Genomic DNA, 21,935 nt, shown 5'->3' on the forward strand with positions numbered 1-21,935 from the left:
CCCAGGACTAAACAGCACACTGGTACTCTGGTTTCTGGGATTGTTTCATTCCTGCCAGTTTGAGAAAATAGCTAAGTACATTTACTCAAGTACAGTTTTTACATACTTGTACTTTACTTAAGTATTTCAATTTATTTTCTGCTCCTTTACACTTCTAATTCACTACATTTCACAGTACTAAACAATCACAACACCACCAACTACAACATGAAAGTAATGCTTACGGGTTAACGCATCAATAACAACGGTTTAGGGCGCCTGGCTAGCTCACCTTTAGAGCAGGCGCCCATATATAGAGGTTTACTCCTCGACGCAGCGGTCACAGGTTCGACTCCGACCTGCGGCCCTTTGCTGCATGTCATTCCCCCTCTTTCTCTCTCTCTCCCCTTTCATGTCTTCATCTGTCCTATAAAAATAAAGGCCTAAAATGCCCAAAAAATTATCTAAAAAATAAAAATAAAAAAAATAACAACGGTTCAATAATATAATATAACAGTTAGAGGGGGTGTTCTGCATAATAAATACTTTTTTTTTATTTTGTTGCTATATACTTCTGCTACTTTAGTACAATTTTAAATACATGACTTTTACTACATTTTGTATTGCTACTTTTACTGGTAAGTGTAGGTAACAGTGGTGGAAATAAATATTCAGTTCATTTATCTGAATAATTCTTTCTACCACTGAAACCTGCACTGTAGCAGTGTTAGCTTGGCAGTAAAATATCATTCTTACAATAGTTTAACTTGTTGTGATGTTCAAATGTAAAAAAAACCTATCAAATACGCAAATGAGCATCTAACTATGTGAAATCCTAAAAATGAAATGCACAGGGTTGGCTTTTCATCAAGGGATTAAATGAAACTAGTATGAAATGTGACAGAAACTAACCCGGGCTTCAAGTTACAGATTCAGCTGTGATAAACTCTTCATTGTCAAATCCTGAATGGCAGTTTGGTGCAGGGTTTCAGTATTTTTTCCAATATACAAAAGCCTATGGACAGATAAGAAGCCTCACTGATAACAGAGAGGTTAAATTAGAGGATTCCTATTTACACTGCTGTGTGTCTATGTTTGTGTGACTCTTCGGCCGGCGCGAGGACGCATGCATGCACGCACTCGCGCACACACACACACACACACACACACACACACACACACACACACACACACACACACACACACACACACACACACACACACACACACACACACAGCAGATAAAGGCAGAGGAAGGTGGGTGTCTGTGAAGCAACAGGTCCTATTTTTTTGTCTGCCTGTTTGACCACAATTGTGAGAAAGTCTGAATTGCAGTGTGAGTAAACACATGGAGGGTTGATTCTGAACCAAGGGGTTTATTTCTGGAGCTGTGTGTGTGTGTGTGTGTGTGTGTGTGTGTGTGTGTGTGTGTGTGTGTGTGTGTGTGTGTGTGTGTGTGTATCTGTGTGAGACAGAGAGTTTTGAAGGCAGGGGAGATAAGTATCAATGGAAGACGTAGAGGTAGCTGGTCTTTGTCTGGGGCTAGATCAGGCCCTCTGTGGTTTCCACTGTTTTCCTCCCATCATCAAATCAGTTTTGCTTCATAAGCAGAAAGCATGGAATGAAAGCAGAGCAGTGCAGTGCACGTACACATGGAAAATGTAAAGAAATGTCAACACTAACTGAGCAAATGTTTGAAAGGGATTGCGAAAAAAAATTATTAAATCATACTTTTTGGAGCTAAATAAAAGGATAGGCTATATTTCAAATTGAGATTTTTATTCTTTGTTAAATAACATAAGCATTGCACATTAATATGGTTTCAGCGAGGAGTGTGATGAGTGATTGTCCTTTTTTTCTTTAGTCAGTTCCCTAAAATATATTAAGATCATTTGTAAGTTGTTCTTTATATAATTACGAAATTACTGCACTCCCACTTAAAATATTAAATTTGTTTGTTGATGGTTAGTTGTGTTCTTTGGTAAATCACATACAGAAATGAATGAGCCAGGTGAAATGATTTAAAGTCACCTGCAACATACTGACTTCCAGGCTACGCCACTGTCTTTTCTGAAATGTTGTATTAATAATTTTGACTTATTAAAGGTGATCTCTACGCCGAATGGAATAAATGGTTGCGGTGTGTGGCTAGTGGTAGGAAAAAAAACTAATGCAATGACCAAAGTCGGCTTTGATACAAACTAAATGTGACACAGCATGCACACATTTAGCAAGACACACCTGTCAACAAGGCCATAAACCCACCACCATGTACATGTACACACACACACACACACACACACACACACACACACACACACAGTACATAACTACATGATTACAGGGGCACAAACATTAACACCACTTAATCAGTCAAAAAAATCTCCCTAGTGTCTCTACACTCTGACATCTAAGCTGACTGCTGAAGTGACAGTTGCTGCGTTACATAACAGCAGTGAAGACCACTGAACCCAGAGAGTAGGCCGACAACTTTGCCTGAATATAAACCATGAGACATACAGCACAGAAAAGATACAAGATGTAAATATAATAAAGCCAGATTAGCTACTTTATTACCTTCTCAGTACTCTCCGACATTCATGCCAATGTAACATTATGCAGTGTAAGAGAAGTCACAAACGCAAATGGTGTTTTAAGTCTATGATGGTTGGGATAACTAGTTAAAAAGTAAATCAGAAAATAACAACAAAACAGATCAATATATAATAACAACATACTGGATATGTAATACAAAAATACATATGTATAAATTTAGTGTAAATCAGACCTGATAAAGTAGGTTTGGATGTTGGTCAGGGTAAAAGAAGGTTGTTGACTAAAGAGTGCAATTAGCCTTAAATCGTTTGTGCTAATAGAGCTGTCTGAGGGTGTCAGGTTAATGAATCATGAAGATGTCATAAATGTAGCTTAGCACTGACCCCTAACAAGCCAAAAAAATCCATGTACAGTGGCACTCATAAGTTTATGAACCCATGCTAAAGCTGACTAAAAAGAGGAATAAAAAAAAAAATCATCTTTTGAAAATTGATCTTTATGCCTTATTAATTATTGGAATTAAAATAGCCCCGCATCATCACATACCCTTCACCATACCTAGAGATTGGCATGGGGTACTTTCCATAAAATTATCTCTCAATGCAAATCAAACCAGCTATTAGGCTAACTAAAATAAAACCATGCCAATCTCTAGGTATGGTGAAGGGTATATGATGATGTGGGGCTATTTTAATTCCAAAGGCGAAGGGAACTTTATCAGGATGCATAGTATCCTTGATCTATGAAATAACTGGCCTTTAAAAATAAACATGTGCCTGCCTCTATGGGAATTTAACATAGGAGTGTACTTACTTATGCCCCCTGTATTTTAAGGAAGAACATTTATTTATTTACGATACATTATTAATTCACAAAGAAAACTGGTGTCCTTAAATGTTGGATTTTCCTCATTTTTTTAATTATGGCATTAAGATCAATTTCCAAAAGATTATTTTTTTATTCCTCTTTTTAGTCAACTTTAGTATGGGTTCATAAACTTATGAGCGCCACTGTATATCAATCCTACAGTCCAGCACATTGGCCATCAATATAGGAAACAAAATTTGCTGAAAAAATAAAAATAAAAAAGACAAGGTGTGATATAATAAAAGTGTGACAAAATAAAAGAATGATTCACAGTTTTAAGGTGAATAAAAAAGAATGATACATTTCTGTTTTATGTAAACATGTTGGCCTGTAAGTGACTAAATACATTAGAAAGGTCAAACCGGTTGTGAATTTTAGAACTGAAAGTATTTTTGCTCCATATATTAATTTGTATTAAGCTGCAAGAAATTAGCAGACAGCCAAAGAGGACTCGCATGCTGGAAATCACTTTAGTTTACAGAGAGATACTACTGTGTGTCACTATTGTGAGAACAAACAGATATTATGTTCACAAATGACTGCAGAATAACATATAGAGTATATGGAGAAGAGGATCGGACCCACAATAAATCCCTGAGGGATGCCACAGACAGTTTGTAAACAATAATGAACAGGAGCAGAGTTTTACCTATACAGGCAGGAGGAAATGCAATGTGGAGCAGTACCAGAGACTTAAACCCAGCGCTCGAGAAAAATGAGAAGACACCCACAACAGCCACTAAAACCAAGACACTCATCACCTTAAAAAGAGCCATCTCAGCAGTATGAAAAACTGTACAACCACACTGAAACTCCACTTTGACCAGATTGAAACACCATTACAGCAGTTCCAGGATCTAATAAGTTAGCTGATGTTGTTCTTTTAACCCCTTAATCCTTACACCCTATGTAGCTTTTTATGTCGTTAAAATTATCTTTTTCCACTCTGTCAGACAGTATTGTGTGTCACGTGGTTCCAGCTCCAGTTGTCTTGTGCATCATTTAAGACAAAATTCAACCTGTCGTATTTGGTATATTTGGAAATTTTGGCATCTTCATAATAATTTAAAATACAATTCTGTGGGTTTGAACAATATTTGGCTGCACAGCATGAGCTGATCCAAGGCAAGATAGTGAGGTTAAAATAGTTTAATAGCAATTGTGGTATGACAAAAAGACTAACATATGTTTCCCTACAGTACAACTGGGTATATGATTACATTTCAATTAAAAATGTTAAATCTCTACTACTTGACAATATAAAAAAGACACTTTGGACCACAGCTGTGTACATACTTGACTCATAATTAATGTCTGTTTTTGTTCTTGTCCTCTCTGTTAATCTCTATATTTGTACTATAGTACCCCTAAGTCAAAAGACATCACTTAATATAAACAAACAGGGGTGGAATGTAAGCATAAGCAATCAAAACTATCTGCAATGCTCCGTATCACTGGCGTTGGTGAACTGTCCGTTTAAGTAGAATCTAAAATGCAGGACTTTGAGTTGTAATAGAGTATTATTCAACTGTGATCCTGCTACTATTACGTGAGTAAAGGGTATACATGCTGTTCAATCACTTTAAATAAAAACACTTTATTTTGTTCACTGCACTTACATTAGTGAGGCAAACTGTGTTGCCATGATATCAGAGTAGAAAGGTGTGTAGAGGGTCTCTGTGGCAGAGAGACAAGATGTCTTGTCTCAAGTGCCAACAGTTTGATTTCAGCCGGGGAGAGACTTTGAGTAGTAAAGCATTGACCAAAAACAGAGGCAAAAATAAGAACTAATCCCCAAGGATTACTCAGGCTTACTGCCATTCTTACCCACTCACAGCACCTTAACCACACTCAAGTGAGAAGGATGAGGAGGGTTAAAGATGGATGAGAGTGGAGGGAAAGAAGATAACACTGAACACAGTGACAGTGAAGACAGAAACAGAGTCAGCCAGTGCAGGAAAGGTGATCAGAGTGAGATAAAGAGTAGGAAGGAGGAGATAGGTGTGGGTGGGAGTGGGCAAAGCATGGCATACTGGGAGATAATGTTTGCTTTGTGTAAGAGAGAGGGACATAAAGATACAAAATAATACTTTAGAATGGAAATATAACAATAAAAATCTGCTAAAACAAGTTGCATGCTACATGCAAAGGCATTGCAACTCAAACAGCCCACACATGTTGCAGAATAAAACCTCAGTGATGGATCCTCTTACCTCTTTTAATGGGGCAGTCAGCTGGGGGCACGTCGGGCTCCTCATATTCCATAACTCTTCTGTCAAAACACTGGGTGGCCCTACACACTCACTCTCAAACACACAGAAACCACAGACGCCTGCCAAGTCAGTCGGTATTGAACTCCACCTGCCGCCATTTGACTAGGAAGGTAAACGTGACAAAACTCGAGCTCCTAGTAGCCTACCTGTTGGTTGTTCTACCGCCCGGGACGGCGCAGGCATTTGAAAACATGCACAGCCATATCGCCTTCTTTCCTGTCCTTACAGCGGGCCCCAAAACTCGGTCGTCATCTTCTTACCCCTCTCTGTCAGCAGCCTTTGATTCAGCAGTACACCTCCTCTTGTGTGGTTGTTTTGAAATAATTGAATTCCCCCCGAGGCAGCAGCAGAGAGGAGAGAGTGCAGCTGGATCGGCCGGCAGTTCACAAGCCTTGCGCCCCCCCCCCCACCCTCCCTGGGCTCTCTGTGCGTCCTGGCCGTTCCAGGCTGGAGAGAGTTATGTCACCGGCTGTTACGTAATAGCAGCGGATCGAGTTTTGCTTTGTAGTGCTCAGTTGAGAAATATAATCCCATGTTGCTGCCACAAATTTCCGCCACACTAATGGAGAAACACAATGCACAGAGAAGACATTACATTTCAGTAAATGCTTGGCCTTTTATTTCACATTAAATGGGGGGGTGGGGAGGGGGGGGTGGGGAATCATACAATCATTCATATTGATATGCCGGTAGGCCTATAGTGTCTTGTTATGACCACCTGCAGTGCTCTGTACATGCAATACAGGCAGAGAGTTATTTTAATAATGGTAATCAATAACTAATTTTGTCTGAGGTAGGAAAACAACTGCAGACACAAAGAAAACGATGAATAATCGATATGTCTTCTCGGTTTACATCATTGTGGTAAATGCTCCTCTAAGACAAGGCGCTTACACTGGGTCCAGACACACGCATAGCCTGTCAGTGGTGGAATGTAACTAAGTAGCTACATTTACTCGAGTACAATGTTGAGGTATTCTTACTTTACTTTATACTTCACCACATTTCTGAAGCAAATATTGTACTTTTACTCTATTACATTTATCTGACAGCTGGACTAGCCTAACTTTACTTTGCAGATTAATATTTAACAGACAAAACCTTTTATATGATGATGAATTCCTATGTAGAGGGTAGTTTAAATCTGTTCCACCTCTGGATGCTGCTTACGTGTTTATGCATTAAATCTTCATAGGAGAGTGGTTGTGAACAGGAAAGTATTTTTACTTGATTGACATTCACAATGGTCTTTGATTAATGTTCTGTCAAATTACTAATTGATAGCTGTTTCGACACTACACATTAGGCCTGTTAAATAAATGGACCCATTACTTTCAGGATTTCAATTCCTAGATACTCCTCTGCCAAAAGTGACACGTAATAAGATAACTATTCACTGTCATGCCACTGACAGACACCTCACCATACTGTCAGGTGCTTCCACTTTTAGCAGGATTATTTGTTTTAAAGATTACAGCTCAAATTAAATTGAATGTAAGTAAATTGCACTTCTAGGCTAATATATAAAGTAAAAATCTATTATGGAAGTGCTACAGTGGACAGAGCTTGTTGCAGGTGGTTTTAAATGAAATATGAAAACAACTGCCCCCACCACCCCCCACCCACTTCCTCAAACCCAACTTGACCACATGACTCTTCTGGGGAGAAGAAAAAAAAATAACTGATGGTGTTCATTTTTTCATTTGTGCTGCATCCGCCACCCAACATACATACACACACACACACACACACACACACACACACACACACACACACACACACACACACACACACGAAACTAAGGTAGCATTTCCAACTGCACTTTACTGAGGTTAAAGATGTGAGGGGCCCTCAGAAGACCACCAGGCCTGTACTGTGATGAGCCCATAAACACTCAGAAACCACACATCAGACCAAACTGTGTGAGAACTGAACTGAATTTTAGGATTATTCAGAGCACATTGCTTAAGAAAACAAGATACAAATGAGTGATATTAAAAAATGCCAGAGTATTATAAGTTGTATGTCAAATAAATCAGTGGGATTTATCAGAAATAATTTACCGATATAACAAGCAGTGACTGAGAACAACAGGAAATATTAATAGAACGGATACATGTTAAGCTCCTTTTTACATTTTAATTGAGTCCAGCAGTATGAATTGCCATGTCTGATGAACTTCAACATTAGATGTTAATGTCTCTGGAATTGCACCTAACAGCTGGAACACACCGCACGTGTAGTCATCTGACAGTTTGGGTAAAACTAACAGCAGTATTGAAGCCTGGTGGTTGCTGGCTGGGTTGGTAAGTGACAAAATATAGTTAGAAATGGTCACATAACCAAAAATGATAAATTTTATGTTTGTTCCATAGCTGCGGAAGGTCAGTTGTTTAAAGCAGCGAGTTCTGTTCCCCCAACACGTTAAACACTATGTAAACATTATTAGTGTTACACCATGATATATTAACATTACCTTCACATGTTTCATAGTCCAATATAAAAATCAAAGAATGCAATATCTTCAAACTATAGTTAGTACAGTGTGTATATAACCTAAATAGTGCTCCATATGCTTTCAGGTCTTTCAGAAGTGCACTTTTTCAGCATCGTGGTCTGCAGTAGCTGCCTGAGCAGCACTGATCTCTGTGATGTGGACAGTGTTGCCTATTGTGGCATATCCTGGCATGCATCAGTCATTTCTGACTGTAGAAACATGTTCAAAGTATCAGAGCCAGCCTATGAACAAGATGACACCGCTATCATGATGATTTTGGGTTTGAATCCTTTGTGTCTCCGTTGTAAGTCATGATATTCTCATGGCATACAAATCCACACCTCGTATTTAAATATAACCACATCCACCACATGGTGGGGTAACAGTTAACAACCCACACCTGAAAATCTATGTAACTTAAAATGTGTAAGAAGCCTGAAACTCAGTCTTGTTAACTGATGTGTTACAAATGTTAGATCTCCTTGATTGCACCAATTTGTCAAAGTGACAGCTAAAATTGAGTTTAAATGCATGAAATACAGACAGACAAAAAGCAGTACATGACATTCTGCACTCATCTTTGGTAAATTAATCAAATGCCGTATTTTTGTACAAAATCCTGACTTTTATCAAATATAGGAATTACAGTGTCTACACCTTATGACATTTACTATATATGCTGTTAGTTATATTAGCAGTTTAACTATCAAGTTTGATCAGGGGATTAATTAAAAAATGCTTCAGATAGTATATAGTGTTGCATGCTCTTTTGGCAAAATCTCATTGCAATCCTATATCCACTTCAAGACCCAGATCCAATTGCAAAATACTAGTCTTGCTTGATCTACATAATTCAATTAAGTTGACTTTACTCACAAAGATTTTTTTTATGTTAAAAAAATTAAGTAGTTTATACAAAGACCAGTCTTGCTTGATCTACATAATTATCTGATGCAAAAAGTTTCCTTAATTCTTTTAAGTGGTTCAAACAGGATATTTTTATCAGTGTGTGTGTATGTGGTCGTAGCAATTGCAAATTTGCCCTTGTTATTTTTAAGGTCAGAAGCAAAAACCTTAGAATTTTGTTAACCAAAAAAGGAAAGTAATGCAATTTTCATTCCCTGTTGCAAACAATTTAACTCGTTGACAAATAAATAAACATGTGGTTTGCTTAATTCATATAATACCAATAGGTAAAGCTTTATTGGAGGAAACTAAATCTTCATTATCAGTACATTTTGAGAAAAGATCTCACTTCCAAAGGCCCCAGTGTGACATAAAACCATTAATATTGTAAAAGTTACAATAAATAACCCCCTAACATTTAGCTCAATAAACAATGTTTAGATAAATACTGTTGATGTGTTAGTAACACTAAGCAGAGGTAGTCAAGTAAAGGTATTTTATGAAACTGTACAGTTTGTTAGTAATAAGTTATAACATATTGGCCAGCAGAGATGTATGGCTGTTAAGATATGATAAAAGGTCAATATCATATTTATCTCTTAAATCAACTGGCAAATAAGTACACACTCCTCAAGAAATACTCCAAACCAATGACACGCACACATTTTTTCATTTGTGCTGCATCCGCCACCCAACACACACACACACGCACATGCGCGCACACACACACACACACACACACACACACACACACACACACACACACACATGTTGTGGCCTCAGCTTGCTGACAGTGCTTGTGTCACTCTCCCAGTAGTAGGTGGCTGAAATTGATTGACAGGAACAGTGCTGCACGAGAGGCATGAAAGAAAACAGGACAGTGACAATACAGAAGGTCAAAGAGCAGACATGTGACCAACTACAAGCTTTCACACCAACATGTCCCATCAGATACGTGTGGATAAAAATGTACTTTACCTGTTGTTTCTGTGTGCAGTTTGGAGCCATCGCTGCTGGTCACTTTACATGAAATAAACGTTTTTCTGCCTTCCTTCTTATCCAGAGAGGATTCAAGCAACACTGTGCTTCCCAGGGGGATGGGACTGGAGACAAGACAAGTGTTTGTCAGGGCAAACTGATCATGAATGATAATAGTAATACAGTACCTACAAATTATGCTCCACAGACTGCTTATCCCGAGTGTCTAATACCGAGATTTTTACCGAGACAAATTTTATCAGATGAGATCAAATTAACATTGGGTCTTCAAAATGTACAGAAAACTAGTATCTATCATTATAATAACCAATGAAAAAATAGCATTTCCGGTAAGGTATTTTACATTGTGGTGAATATTTAAACAAAGCTACAAACGTTAATTCTGCTGGACTATGTATGACAAAATAACTATATCAATTTACACAACAAATTAACTTTGCATGTGTTTAAAATGTATTCTTACGGTACCTGCGGTAGTTGATGTTAAGGTTGGCAGTCATTACAGGTCCAGAGAGTATAGTTGCATGAGTCCCTGTCACAGTATCAATCATAGTGGCTATTGCCCCCCCGTGGACATGTCTGGAAACACACAATGTCTATTAGACATCAAATACAACCCAAGTTCTAGGATTTAAAAATAGGCTATTTTATGAGATTTTTTTTTATGAGAATTCCTTTTTGATTACATTATTGGCATTTTGTCTTTATTTTAAAGTGGATAATATAGAGGCAGACAGAAAATTGGGGAGTGTGAAGGGTATGACTTGCAACAATGGTCTGTGGCTGGAATCCTCTACCGTGGCGCCCCAAACTAGCATATTTCAGACCAAGACTTAAAATCTTTTAAAATAATAAAATGTGCAAATGTATTCAAGGTCATATTACTGTGTTGTTTTCAGTATGGAGTACTGTTAAGTAGGAACAGTATGTAAAAAATAAAACACATATAAATGTATTCAGAAACATTAATGGTTATCTCACCCTGGTGGCCCCTCCAGAAGATGTCCAGCCTGGAAAACACACACACACTTCTGCTCCTCACTGTTAACAAACAAAACATACTCAAATGCTGCCCCCGGGTCTCTGATGTTCCGGGTAAAAAGACGAGCTTTTGACTGGATTATCTTACTAAGATACACTCCACCTGATGGAAAAACACACAAGTGAACTGTCAACAGTTATCATTCATTTGGAGTCATTTTTTTGGCCACCTGAATGTCCAATATTCACTTTTTCACTGAAAACAGCTGCCTGCTGGGGCTGAAAACACCACTATGAGATCGATGACAGTAAACCAAAACAGTAAAGTTACAAACCGGATAGCTAAAAAATGAGCTGTAGGTTTGTGTAATAATTATCTGTAGGTTCATCACTATGAGAAATCCCTTCTAAAACAATGTGACAATGTGGAAGGGATTCCTCATATATATAGATATATATATATATATCTATATATATATATATAGATATATATATATATATATATATGTTGTTCAAGTACAAAAAATTGTTTACGCTGAGGATGAGTTATGCATTACTAGGTGACAGGCAATGTCCACTCAAACCAGTCATGACCAAACTGTGCCCGGGTCTAGAAGCAACATTTAATCAATAAATGGATATTTTGTTAAAAATATAACAGAAACAAACCCTTTGTTTAACCCTCAGATCTTGATTATTGCAACAACAAAAAAAACTCTTGCCCATTAGTTATGCACTCTACAGTATTTCACAAACAAAACAAACAAGCAGAAAGACAGAGAAATGCCCCAGTCTGCACTTTTACCTGTAGCATACTTGAGGAGGCGATTGTAGCTTGGAAGTCTCCGCCACGGCCCTTCCTGTTTCTCTCCTCCCTCCGTCTCGACCTCACACTGACTGTTATAATGCTCGTACAACTGCATCATTTCCGAGCCCCATGAGGAGTTAGGCAGGCTGAAGTCCCGGGGCTTGGAGGAAAAGAGCGATGGCAGCGCCTGCTGAACAGGGAAATGCTTTACAACCTAAGTCTACTACCGGATCTGGGACTGTGTTGGCTGTGTTGCGACAGGGCATGTCATAGAATTACGTAAAAAATAGAACAATAGAAATTTGCCATCCATCATACCATTTCTACCGAGGTCTCTATCCCTTTAATATCTCTGGTTGTATTAGGCCATTGGAAGCAATGTTGTAAATCCAAGCTAGGGCGTAATTTCCACTGAACAGGGAAAGTGTCCCCCCCACTTTTCAAAATGCAGTTTGTGCCCCCCCACACTTTCAAATTCGTTTGATATTATTTTATTTATAAGTCTCGGTGATCTGCCCCTATTTTAAACAATAAAGAAAGTAAGACATCTTTTTCTTGTACATAGTTGAGTGCTATTTTTTTCTGGAAGAATTTATCATTACGATCAACTTAATTTATTTCTGGATTTTGTATCATCATAGCCCCTAAACTTATGTAGAAATGCAGGAAATGGGTTTCAAATAGAAAACATTTTTGTGGCGGAGGACCCCCAGACCCCCTGTTTTGTGTCCCCCCCCCCCAACTTCTCAAACCAAAGTTACACCCTTGAATCCAAGACATATGGCACTACTGAATTTACAGATATTTGGATCAATGTGATGTTTGCATTGGTTTATTAACAGACGTTCTCAGTATGTTATTTTTTTTCTATAAAACACTTTCTCAATTGCACAATGTCAAATATATATGCACTCTTTTAGGTACACCTGTACAATCTAATGCATCCAACAGCTCAGCCATAAATTGTGCCTTTACAATGATAATAATGTTCAGCTTTAATTAACAGGGTATGGTAGAAAATGCATATAGATAAAGATATGCTTGTTTCTAGAAGATCACAGGAAGAGCCATACACACCCCTCTTTGTGACCTTGTTTTCTTGGGTAGTATATCTAGCCTATTGGAAGTGTTTTTGTCAAGCAAAACCCTTTGCAGTCACTGTTGTGTAGGGTTTTGCTTCCTGGCACCAAAACTGTAGTAAATACGTTGGTTTTACATCAACCGAGATGTATCAGAGAGGTATTTATTTCGCTATGTAAATGAGGTTGGAGTTTGCAGTGCTGTTGTACTGGACTGGATTATATCAAAATCTGTTTCTAATATTCTTCCCCCCTCATGTTTGTAAATGGGATGGGCGAAACATTTAAAACACCTCTCAATATAATGCAGTCCAGTTCAACACCACTGCAAATTACAACCTCAATAATAAACATTCAGTTAAATTAATACTGTACCTCTCTGACAGTGTCAATCACAACGGGACATTATTATCTTTGTAAAGGTAGAATTTATAACTTAGCCGTTGTATTGGATTTGTGTTTTACAAGGTTTCCCACACCTTATAGTTCCATTCATAAAAATACGTAGTATAAACAGGTAAATAAAAATAATGACTTTTAACTATGAGGGCTGCAGAATTATGCATTGACTTTTTTTGTTGACTTGACTTATACATTTTCTATTCACCTTGATATCCAGTGTTTGTACAGGAATGCACTTAACACACGTTTACATTGAATCACAGGCTAACTGAACCCATCACTGAACTGAGAAACATCTGGTAGCATTGAGAGGAGAGTGAGTTCACAGGGCACACAGATGAAACCCCCATTCATAAAGATCCGAGCAGTCCTCTAAAGCACTTTTATCAAAACAGTGAACATTCTACCTACCACCATGGTCCGTATAAGGGTGGTCCCCCTGACTGAAACTGAAACGCTGGTAGACGGTTGTCTGAGTTGAGTCTGTATAGATGAGAGTGAGCCGAGGCGTTGAAAGCCCTTGCATATTCGACCAAGGCTCCTTGCCATTTGTACACTGTTTAAAATGACGAGGATGGTGGAAAAGCTTTCACAGAGACCAAGCAGCCTGTATTTTGAGGTCTGATTGTGTACCGTTAACGGTTATAAGGCTAGCACCGTAACAAAGGGCTATCGTTTTAATAACCACTGATATACCGTAAAAGCATATAATATACCTTCAGCATGTTTAACACATGTTTCTGTTTGGCTGTCTCGAAAACTAAAACTACGCCCCAATTGTTTTACCGGTGACTTTCATGTGTCATCCATGGGGTGTCATCAGATTCCTTCAGCGTTCAGTTCAGCGCCTGTCAACTTCCGGTACGAGCAGCGTCATTGAATCACGTGATTTACACCTTGCACTGTGAATGGCTGTACGTGGTTTCAATTGTAATGATGTAATACCTGATTTGTATTTAAATAGTGAGGATTTGATTTTTGGTATTCACAAGTATACAAGTCAGGTAGATACAGCATAGCACATTTTTAAACCTAACGGTATACGTGCAGTTTAGTGTCCCAAATTATTTTCCAAAAACTGAGTGTCCCAAATGATGAGGGTCTTATTTGAGACAGGTTAGGGTTAGGGTAGCACAGTTGGTTTAGCAGGTTGTATGGGGAATTTGGGACACTAAACTTTACGTATACCAACCCTAACTATCCTTCATGGCAAATACTTTTTACACAATAACAAATTTGAAAAGGTAAAACCCTAGCCTACTTTATATCCTTTTGTTTCCTCTTCACAAAACACAAATGCTCTGAGGATATATGAACTTGGAGGCAATGTTGTAAATCCAAGCTAGGGCGTAATTTCCACTGGGACCAGGGGGGACATGCCCCCCCCCCCCCCCCCCGAAACTTTTCAAAATTCAGTTTGTGCCCCCCCCACCACCACTTTCAAATTCGTTTGATATTATTTTATTTAAGTCTCTGTGATCTGCCCCTATTTTAAACAATAAACAAAGTAAGACATTTTTCTTGTACATTGAGTGCTATTTTTTTCTGGAAGAATTTATCATTACAATCAACTTAATTATTTTCGGGATTTTGTATCAACTAGAAAACATTTTTTTGGCGGAGGACCCCCAGACACCCTGTTTTGTGTCCCCCCAACTTATTAAATAGTATTTATAGATTGAGCTGAAGAGGTAGGACGAGGAAATGGAAAACAAACTATGCATACTAAGTAGTTTCATTTCCTTTATAGTCAAATTCGCATCAAGGAGTTCTCATTGCTCTTCTGTCAGTTTGGGAAGTCATAGTGGCTCCATGAAGGAACACATTTATTCATCAGTAGAGGTAGATAATGACTAAGTAGATCTTAAACATGAAACATGAAAATTGCAGAAAGACTGTCAGTATAATCCTTGATTCTGCACTAGGGGGAGGTAGAGGAGCATGTCATTGAACTGTTATTTATTATAATTTGGTTTCTGATGAATGGATATAGAAGAATACAATGTGTCAGAAATGTGTGCACATCACATATATTTTCTGGTTCAAGTGTGTTATGTCCCTGCAGTAAACAGCTAAAATCAGGAGAGAACACCAGAAAGCTCAAAAGGCTGGCAATATTTCATATAAACTCCACATACCATGGGGCAATTTTGGATCTTTGTGGCTTTAATAATAATACGTTTATCTGCTTGTCAGTTAACATGTATTTTGAGTGAGTGTTTAATCAACTGACATTTTTCCACACTTCAACATGACTTGATGTGATATTACATGAAGCATAAGCTTATTATTCACCCTGATGCAGTACATTTGGTTAACAAATTCTTCCACACCCAAAAGACCTCAGAGATGCCTATATACACTTTTGTGGTTGCTGGTAGTCACTCATGCTTTATCAAGGGCAGGGCAACAAAAACACAAGCAAGCTGGTTCAGGTGTTAAAATTATAGCTTTACCGATTTAATCAGGGTAAAATTGCATCTGCATGACAGTCAAGTCCATTTATTTGTGGACGCTGAAATCACAAGTATTTTACAGAGACAAAGGGCATAACTAGATCCCACCAAAACAATCACATTACAAAATGGTACAAAACTGTGCAACATATTTCCCAACTCCCTATGTCTGTGCAATTTGTCCAATAAATTAATGTACAAACAGCTGTTTCTTTCTCATAAGAAAACCATCAGAGCTGTACTCACATCAGCAATATTACAAATTTTATCCTCATTTGCATGGTATGCTTCTTTTTTTAATGTTCTCAACAGTTGAATGTTTCTGAGTTTACTTTATTTAGAGTCCACACAGCCTCCTGCAAAATTAAGAAGAAAAAAAAACTGTTAATTTGGTGTACCGAGCCCTGATGACATAAGGTTGCCTTACATCTTTAGTTTTACAGCCATGGCTCTATGTGGTTCTGCTCTGTAATGGGATTAATGGGTTTAAACTGCTAAATAGTCTTTGATGTTCTGGACTGCTCTCGCTGACCACAAATACAGTCTTATTCTGAAGATGTAAGTAGGCGTTTCTGATCTTACCGTGCTTCCTCCTTGGATGTATCGGCAAAGGCACAAATAGCTTTGTCTCTATCCAAAATCTGTTGTTTCAAGCTCTGAATGTCCTCTTCAGCCTTCTTTTTAGCCTGTTCGTGATCAGCTGAGGAAATGACACAGTATAACAGAGATAAACAAATGTTATGAAGTTCCACATTTAATACACAATAAATGAGTGAAATTGGAGCTGACAAGCTCAATGACTGAGTCATGTCAAGGACAGTGTGCCTGGAGCCCTATAGGTTGGAGCTGGCACATTTGTTTTTCAAATCACAAGTGTTTGAATAGAGGGTGCAAACTGACAGATCTCAGCAGCTCTAATCCAACATCTGTCTTTTAAAAAGGCCAAGAGAAACCCTGATTAATGTGTTAGAGACACATTATGGTTCGTACATTCTCTTATCTGCATCAGTTTGGGATTGGCCAGTGTTGTACAGAAGCACACTTTTAACTATCTGCCCAGAGCTGATTTCGGAACAGCAGAGGTGAAACAAAAGCTGCCTTACCTTTGAGTTTAGTCATGCTCTCTCTCATACCTGAGGTCTTCTTCTCAACATCTTCCTAATAAGGACACAGGTGAAAGCATTTGTCAGCATAATAATGCATGAGGAGAAAAAAAGGGTTCAATAGCAACATGAATCAAATATATGGATGTAGGCCTAACAGTAAAGTTGATCCAGTTACGCCAACTTTACACAGTCAATAGTAGACACCATGAGCATGCATCCGCTCTCGCGTTTGTGTGTGTGTGTGTGTGTGTGTGTGTGTGTGTGTGTCCGTCCCTTACCTTCTCTGTGTTACAGGTCTGCAGATTTTTACTGAGGTCCTGTGCTTTTTGGTCACTGTCTGTCTTCTTCTTCTTCAGCGTATCTATGTTGGTGTTGACGAACACCAGCTTTGATTTCATCGCCTGGATTTTGCTTTTCACTTCGATGATGGTATTCTCTTTCCTCTTGATCTGCTCAGTGTTCTCCACCGTGCGGCTTTTCAAAACACGCAGGTTCAACTCCTGGCGCACGGCCTGGAAAATCATTACAGCCACCACAGCCACACTCAGGAAGGCCAAACAAATCGCGAGCTTCATCTTGATTGAGACGACTAAAAGACACAAGGGGCAAAGTGGTTGAGTTTATGTTGCCTGCCGGGTCACTTGTTCATATCTCTCCAGACGTGCACGGTGTGACTGCGTGTTTACTGTCGGCCTACCTGTAACCTGCTACACCTGCTCAACAGGCTGGGCGTGACAACCACGTATTTCCTCCACAGACTATTTGCATCATGATCACATTGCTTCCCTGTAGGCTGTAGCCTATCTTACGTACTGTTTGGTTTCAATAATAATGATTAAAAATAAGCAACAAGAAACTGATGTCAAAATACAATTTCCACAAACATCAAAATATTTGTTTAGAAATGTAGGCTATGCTAAGTAAAAGTTTACTTGTAGCCTAACAGAGATTTTTTTTTTTTACAGTGGGGTAGGCCCATAAAAAATCTGAATAGCCTACTTCTTCCGCCACTTTCGAAATAGAAATAAAGTTAAAAATTAATATCAGGCTGCTTTATATTTAACCACATATTCTTATATGAGTCACAGTAAATACATTAATTAAAATAATATAACTAATACAATTCGTTTACAGTGTTGTAGTGTTAGAATTTGACTTTTATGATTTATAAGGTAGGCCAGGCCCAATAGAGTTTGATCAAGGTGCGCAGGGCATGGTGACAGCAGCTACCTGTCTCTCCTCAGGCGCCATACAGGAAGAGGGCGTGTTTTTTATGACACAATGGGGGAATGCTGAGCAGCTAGACCCAACACACATCAATGATTGTCCAAACTAACACCGCAGGTGAGTCAGCCTCCTTGGTTGATTGATTTTAATTTGGTAAACGTAGAGAGGTGTAACTCGGGCGACACTGAGAGCAGCCTTATGTTCGTACGAGCACTTGCCGACACTTTGGCCTATCCATCATCAAGGACAAACAACTCACAATACGGCTCACAGCTCCCGTGAAGCATGAAGGTACAGTTTCTGATACCTGTGGCATTAGTCGTGTCTGTCGCTTTGGTTGGGGTCATGAAAATACGGCAAAAAGAGCAGGAGAAGGAGGAAAAACGGAACAAGTTTATAGACATCAAGCTGCGGGTGTCCTACGATGTGCTGGGAGAGTATCAGAGCGATAAGGCAGAGACGGAGACCAAGCTGGAGAAGACCCAAACTGAGCTGAAAGCGCTGATAGAGGAAGCGAACATGGCCCAGGCCAAAGCCGATAAGGCGAAGGGTGAAGTGGACATCTGCCAGGGAGGCCAGGTGGGGAGAAACTGAATGATGCTGAAATAGTGATCCCTTGTGAAAGTTATGTTGGATTTAGTTTCCACAGAGAGACATACAGTTGATTGTGTCTCCTTAAAATGGAATTAAATGCTCCACATTTGAAAGAGGAGCTTGATCTTGAGGGGTTAAATGTAATAACCAAAAGGCTAAACATTACTTTATAACCTACTTTTGAAATGCATCACCTGGCTCTTCATAGCCATTAGAAAGATTTTTGCAATGTAGTCTCTTTCTGTAAGGAGAAACAACTGATTTGACTTGCATCACATCAGGTGTATACACAAGGGGTACAAAGAACCTGATTATTAAGAAAATCTGACTTGTTTTGGACTATAGAGCAAGGACAAGTAAACTCCAGCAATAGTGCACTTTTTTCCTACATTACTGTATGATTTTTTTTTTAAACCATTTATTGTTGAAACATCTACTGTCTCTGCTTGTATACATGGTAGGCCTTAGCCAATAGGTCAATTTTCTTATATTGGTACCAAATTAGTTTTGCCATAAAACTAGTTATAACAGTGGATGTTGCTTTAAACATTTTTTTTTTTTTAATTATTTTAGAAAAAACAACTCTTATCAATGAGAAACTACTGAAATGTGTTGTTTTTACTCATGTTTCTAAACACTAAACTTCTTAAAAGGGCAATAAATGCATGGAAATGTGTATCACATAAGATAAATGTTCCTCTGCTGTGGTGTCAAGTAGCCAGATTCACCCTTTATGCACTTTATGAACCCTCTCTGCAACATGGATCAAGTGGCTTCATAGTGGATTAAGGTGATTCCTCAGTGTTTCTCAGAACATCTAAGGAAAACATCAACCTAAAAAGAGTCTTTCAGGGCACAGAAAATGGGGTAATGTGAAAGGGATTGACAAAATGTTAGAAAAATGTAGGAGAAATAATCTTTTTCTGCCAAGTAAGGAGAATACATGAAGTATATCCTTATACTTGATCATGTAATACTGATGCCAAAACTGTGTTGTGTGCAGATTCAGTTAATGTTATGACAGAAGTGTTAAAATATTTACTGTGGAAGTCAGAAGACAGTGGCTGCATAAAAGTTTAAGATGTATAGTATAAATGCAGGATGTTAGTCTGTGTAGAAAAGATTTCTCTAACAAACTCCGGTTTGTGTCGCTGACATTTGCTTTCCATTTTGCAGAAATTGGCAAAAGATGGGCTGGGATCATTAGAGACAGAAATAAATAATCTCAAAGGTAGGTGCTGATTAATGGACCTAAATGCCAAAAAGTGGTCATTTATTCAGTAATTGAGAGAGGAGAAGAAACTTTTCCCTCTTTTGCCGAGCATGTGTGCTGCTTCAAATGCATTTAAATCTCTTCCAGTTGATAAATTGGAACATCAAGTGATTTGAAGTGGTTCTAACCTTGCTTTTATTTTGTGACTTGTCACTAAAATTCCTCATGTCGTATGATAATACATACAGCTGAACATGATAAGGAGAAGACCAGCTGGACAACACAACTGGAAACACAGAAACAGCAACTAGCAGCACGGAGCACAGTGTGTAACTTTTTGAAAGCAGACTCACATGTAGCAAGGTATGGTTACTTCTATACTGGACTTATTACAAAATAAAAAAAAAATATATATATAAAAAGTATGCATGCTCTCGAAATGATATGTACTGGATGCATTTACTACACTTTCTAATGTTGAACTTTCTCTTAAAGCAATCTGTGTGGAGTGATTGAGGCCCCTAAACCAGAAGCACCTAAAGCAGAGGCACCTAAACCAGAAGCACCTAAAGCAGAGGCACCTAAACCAGAAGCACCTAAAGCAGAGGCACCTAAACCAGAAGCACCTAAAGCAGAGGCCCCTAAACCAGAAGCACCTAAAGCAGAGGCCCCTAAACCAGAAGCACCTAAAGCAGAGGCCCCTAAACCAGAAGCACCTAAAGCAGAGGCTCCCAAGAAGAGATGAGGTATTCCAACCTGTGTTTTTCAATCAACAACACTTCATCTGTTTAAAAAAAGTCAGTTTTTGATACTATGCAACCAGATTTCAACACATACAGGTAGGAGCTGTAGTAGGACTACTTAGGCCTATAATGGGATGTTAATGAGTATTCCATCTGTTATTTGATTTTTATACAAGAAAATTAAGAATGAAATTACATTTTGATGTGGGCATATGTTTTTGTGTTTGTTTTGTGTGTAAGTTGGTGCAAAATGCTTTTGTAATAAACTGATTATGTTTTGTGCTGGCCAGGTTTAAAGGGTTGACTGACATTTGAACTTTTAAGAAACCCTATTATTATGTCATTATGCTCTACACATAGCAGACTGTACACAATTGTGTACTGCCATTCCTCCCTTAATAGATTTGTTTTATAGCTATATATATTATCATGTCAGTTATTTGACTGCATGTAAATAGGGGACTAAGAAATACAAATAAGTCTGAACCAGGAAAAGAGAAACAAAATTTCCCTCTGTCTTTTTTTCATTGTCACTGTTCAACCTGCGCACCATCTGTACAGCTGATTAATTTCTTTTGTTGCTGTACATTGTGCTTTTCTGGCCCTTACTTAGTTTTTTCCCCCCTCTGTTAGATAACTCCTCCACCTCCAACGCTGAAAACAGAAATAGGTATTGAATAATCGTTGTTAACCTTGTCTGCCTCTCTCTTTCTTAGTAACCCTGCCTCAGGGAGGGAGGGAGGGAATGAGTGAGCACTGACCAATCAGAGAACACAATGCTTTTGTTTGTCTATCTCTATAAAAGGTTTGGCTGTGCAGTTTGTATTCTGGCCGATCCTAAAGCTTCATCATGTATTTCTATTGAAGCTTTCAATAAAATGTTGTGTTTGTGTAAAATGTAATGTTTAGCGTGTGTCATTATATTTTAAAGAACCATCTTTATCAGAGAAAACACTTGAAAATATCAAATTCATAAATTATTAATAAAATACTTTTTTAGTTATGCATTTTTATTTTTTAGATTCATGCTAGAACAGCAGCTTTGCAAAGTGTTCCTGGAAGATAGTTTTGTATATTTTTACTGTTCTGGAACATTTACAACAACAATTTAAAAAGTAAGTTTCTATTGTACGATGATTGCATTGTATTTCTTGAGGTTCCAGATTAATTGGATTTATTTTATTTAAGCAATTGCATTAGATTGGATTAATATATATTGGTCACGACTGTATCCTAATGATGGAGCTGC

The 21,935-nt window shown here is 38.3% G+C and overlaps 4 protein-coding genes and 1 long non-coding RNA gene across 23 annotated transcripts in view; 2 read left to right on the top strand and 3 right to left on the bottom strand.

Moving 5' to 3' along the window:
* The window catches only part of rorc (RAR-related orphan receptor C), a 19,107-nt gene extending 13,004 nt beyond the window's left edge, over window positions 1-6,103 (bottom strand). For 2 of the 5 annotated variants that reach the window (XM_031299256.2, XM_031299254.2), the window contains exons 1-2: window positions 5,822-6,103; window positions 5,616-5,708 (exon numbers count right to left, since the gene is read on the bottom strand). In XM_031299256.2, coding sequence (XP_031155116.1) covers window positions 5,616-5,667 — 52 coding nt within the window. In that variant the 5' untranslated portion in view covers window positions 5,668-5,708; window positions 5,822-6,103. Of the gene's footprint in view, window positions 1-5,615 lie in introns of all 5 variants that reach the window. The other 3 variants (XM_031299255.2, XM_031299251.2, XM_031299253.2) reach the window with 2 other exon arrangements.
* Window positions 1-21,584, top strand: part of LOC118496039 — a 24,696-nt gene extending 3,112 nt beyond the window's left edge. For 2 of the 7 annotated variants that reach the window (XR_004898503.1, XR_004898508.1), the window contains exon 2: window positions 21,102-21,584. This is a non-coding gene — a long non-coding RNA (uncharacterized LOC118496039). Of the gene's footprint in view, window positions 1-17,133; window positions 17,167-21,101 lie in introns of those variants that run through there. The other 5 variants (XR_004898504.1, XR_004898502.1, XR_004898507.1 and 2 more) reach the window with 5 other exon arrangements.
* On the bottom strand, window positions 9,757-14,193 carry them4 (thioesterase superfamily member 4). Of its 5 annotated transcripts, none has more exons than XM_036006105.1 (7): window positions 14,064-14,193; window positions 13,759-13,903; window positions 11,864-12,053; window positions 11,059-11,221; window positions 10,546-10,656; window positions 10,057-10,181; window positions 9,757-9,927 (listed from the first exon to the last, which is right to left on the bottom strand). In XM_036006105.1, exons 2-7 carry the CDS (start codon window positions 13,894-13,896, stop codon window positions 9,881-9,883), a joined length of 774 nt encoding a protein of 257 aa, XP_035861998.1. In that variant the 5' UTR covers window positions 13,897-13,903; window positions 14,064-14,193; the 3' UTR covers window positions 9,757-9,880. The 5 variants fall into 5 exon arrangements, with proteins under 5 accessions (XP_035861998.1, XP_035861997.1, XP_031155118.1 ...); XM_036006104.1 differs by having other exon boundaries at window positions 11,864-12,056; window positions 14,064-14,189; XM_031299258.2 differs by having other exon boundaries at window positions 11,864-12,056; window positions 13,759-14,186.
* si:dkey-87o1.2 (uncharacterized protein LOC796684 homolog) lies at window positions 15,834-17,663 on the bottom strand. The gene is made up of 4 exons (XM_036006110.1): window positions 17,188-17,663; window positions 16,907-16,961; window positions 16,386-16,503; window positions 15,834-16,159 (listed from the first exon to the last, which is right to left on the bottom strand). The coding sequence occupies exons 1-4, from the start codon at window positions 17,482-17,484 to the stop codon at window positions 16,141-16,143; spliced, it is 489 nt and encodes a 162-aa protein (XP_035862003.1). The 5' UTR covers window positions 17,485-17,663; the 3' UTR covers window positions 15,834-16,140.
* Window positions 18,225-21,584, top strand: zgc:174935 (uncharacterized protein LOC796019 homolog). 5 transcript variants are annotated; one of them, XM_036006108.1, is made up of 5 exons: window positions 18,225-18,715; window positions 19,907-19,961; window positions 20,192-20,306; window positions 20,439-20,490; window positions 20,551-21,184. In XM_036006108.1, the coding sequence occupies exons 1-5, from the start codon at window positions 18,422-18,424 to the stop codon at window positions 20,686-20,688; spliced, it is 654 nt and encodes a 217-aa protein (XP_035862001.1). In that variant the 5' UTR covers window positions 18,225-18,421; the 3' UTR covers window positions 20,689-21,184. The 5 variants fall into 5 exon arrangements, with proteins under 5 accessions (XP_035862001.1, XP_031155121.1, XP_031155123.1 ...); XM_031299261.2 differs by adding an exon at window positions 21,320-21,584 and having other exon boundaries at window positions 18,226-18,715; window positions 20,439-20,689; XM_031299263.2 differs by adding an exon at window positions 21,403-21,584 and having other exon boundaries at window positions 18,226-18,715; window positions 20,439-20,689.
* Window positions 21,585-21,935: the final 351 nt, after the last annotated feature.

This window comes from Sander lucioperca, chromosome 10, assembly GCF_008315115.2.
Source record: "Sander lucioperca isolate FBNREF2018 chromosome 10, SLUC_FBN_1.2, whole genome shotgun sequence".
Classification (NCBI taxonomy): Eukaryota; Metazoa; Chordata; class Actinopteri; order Perciformes; family Percidae; genus Sander; species Sander lucioperca.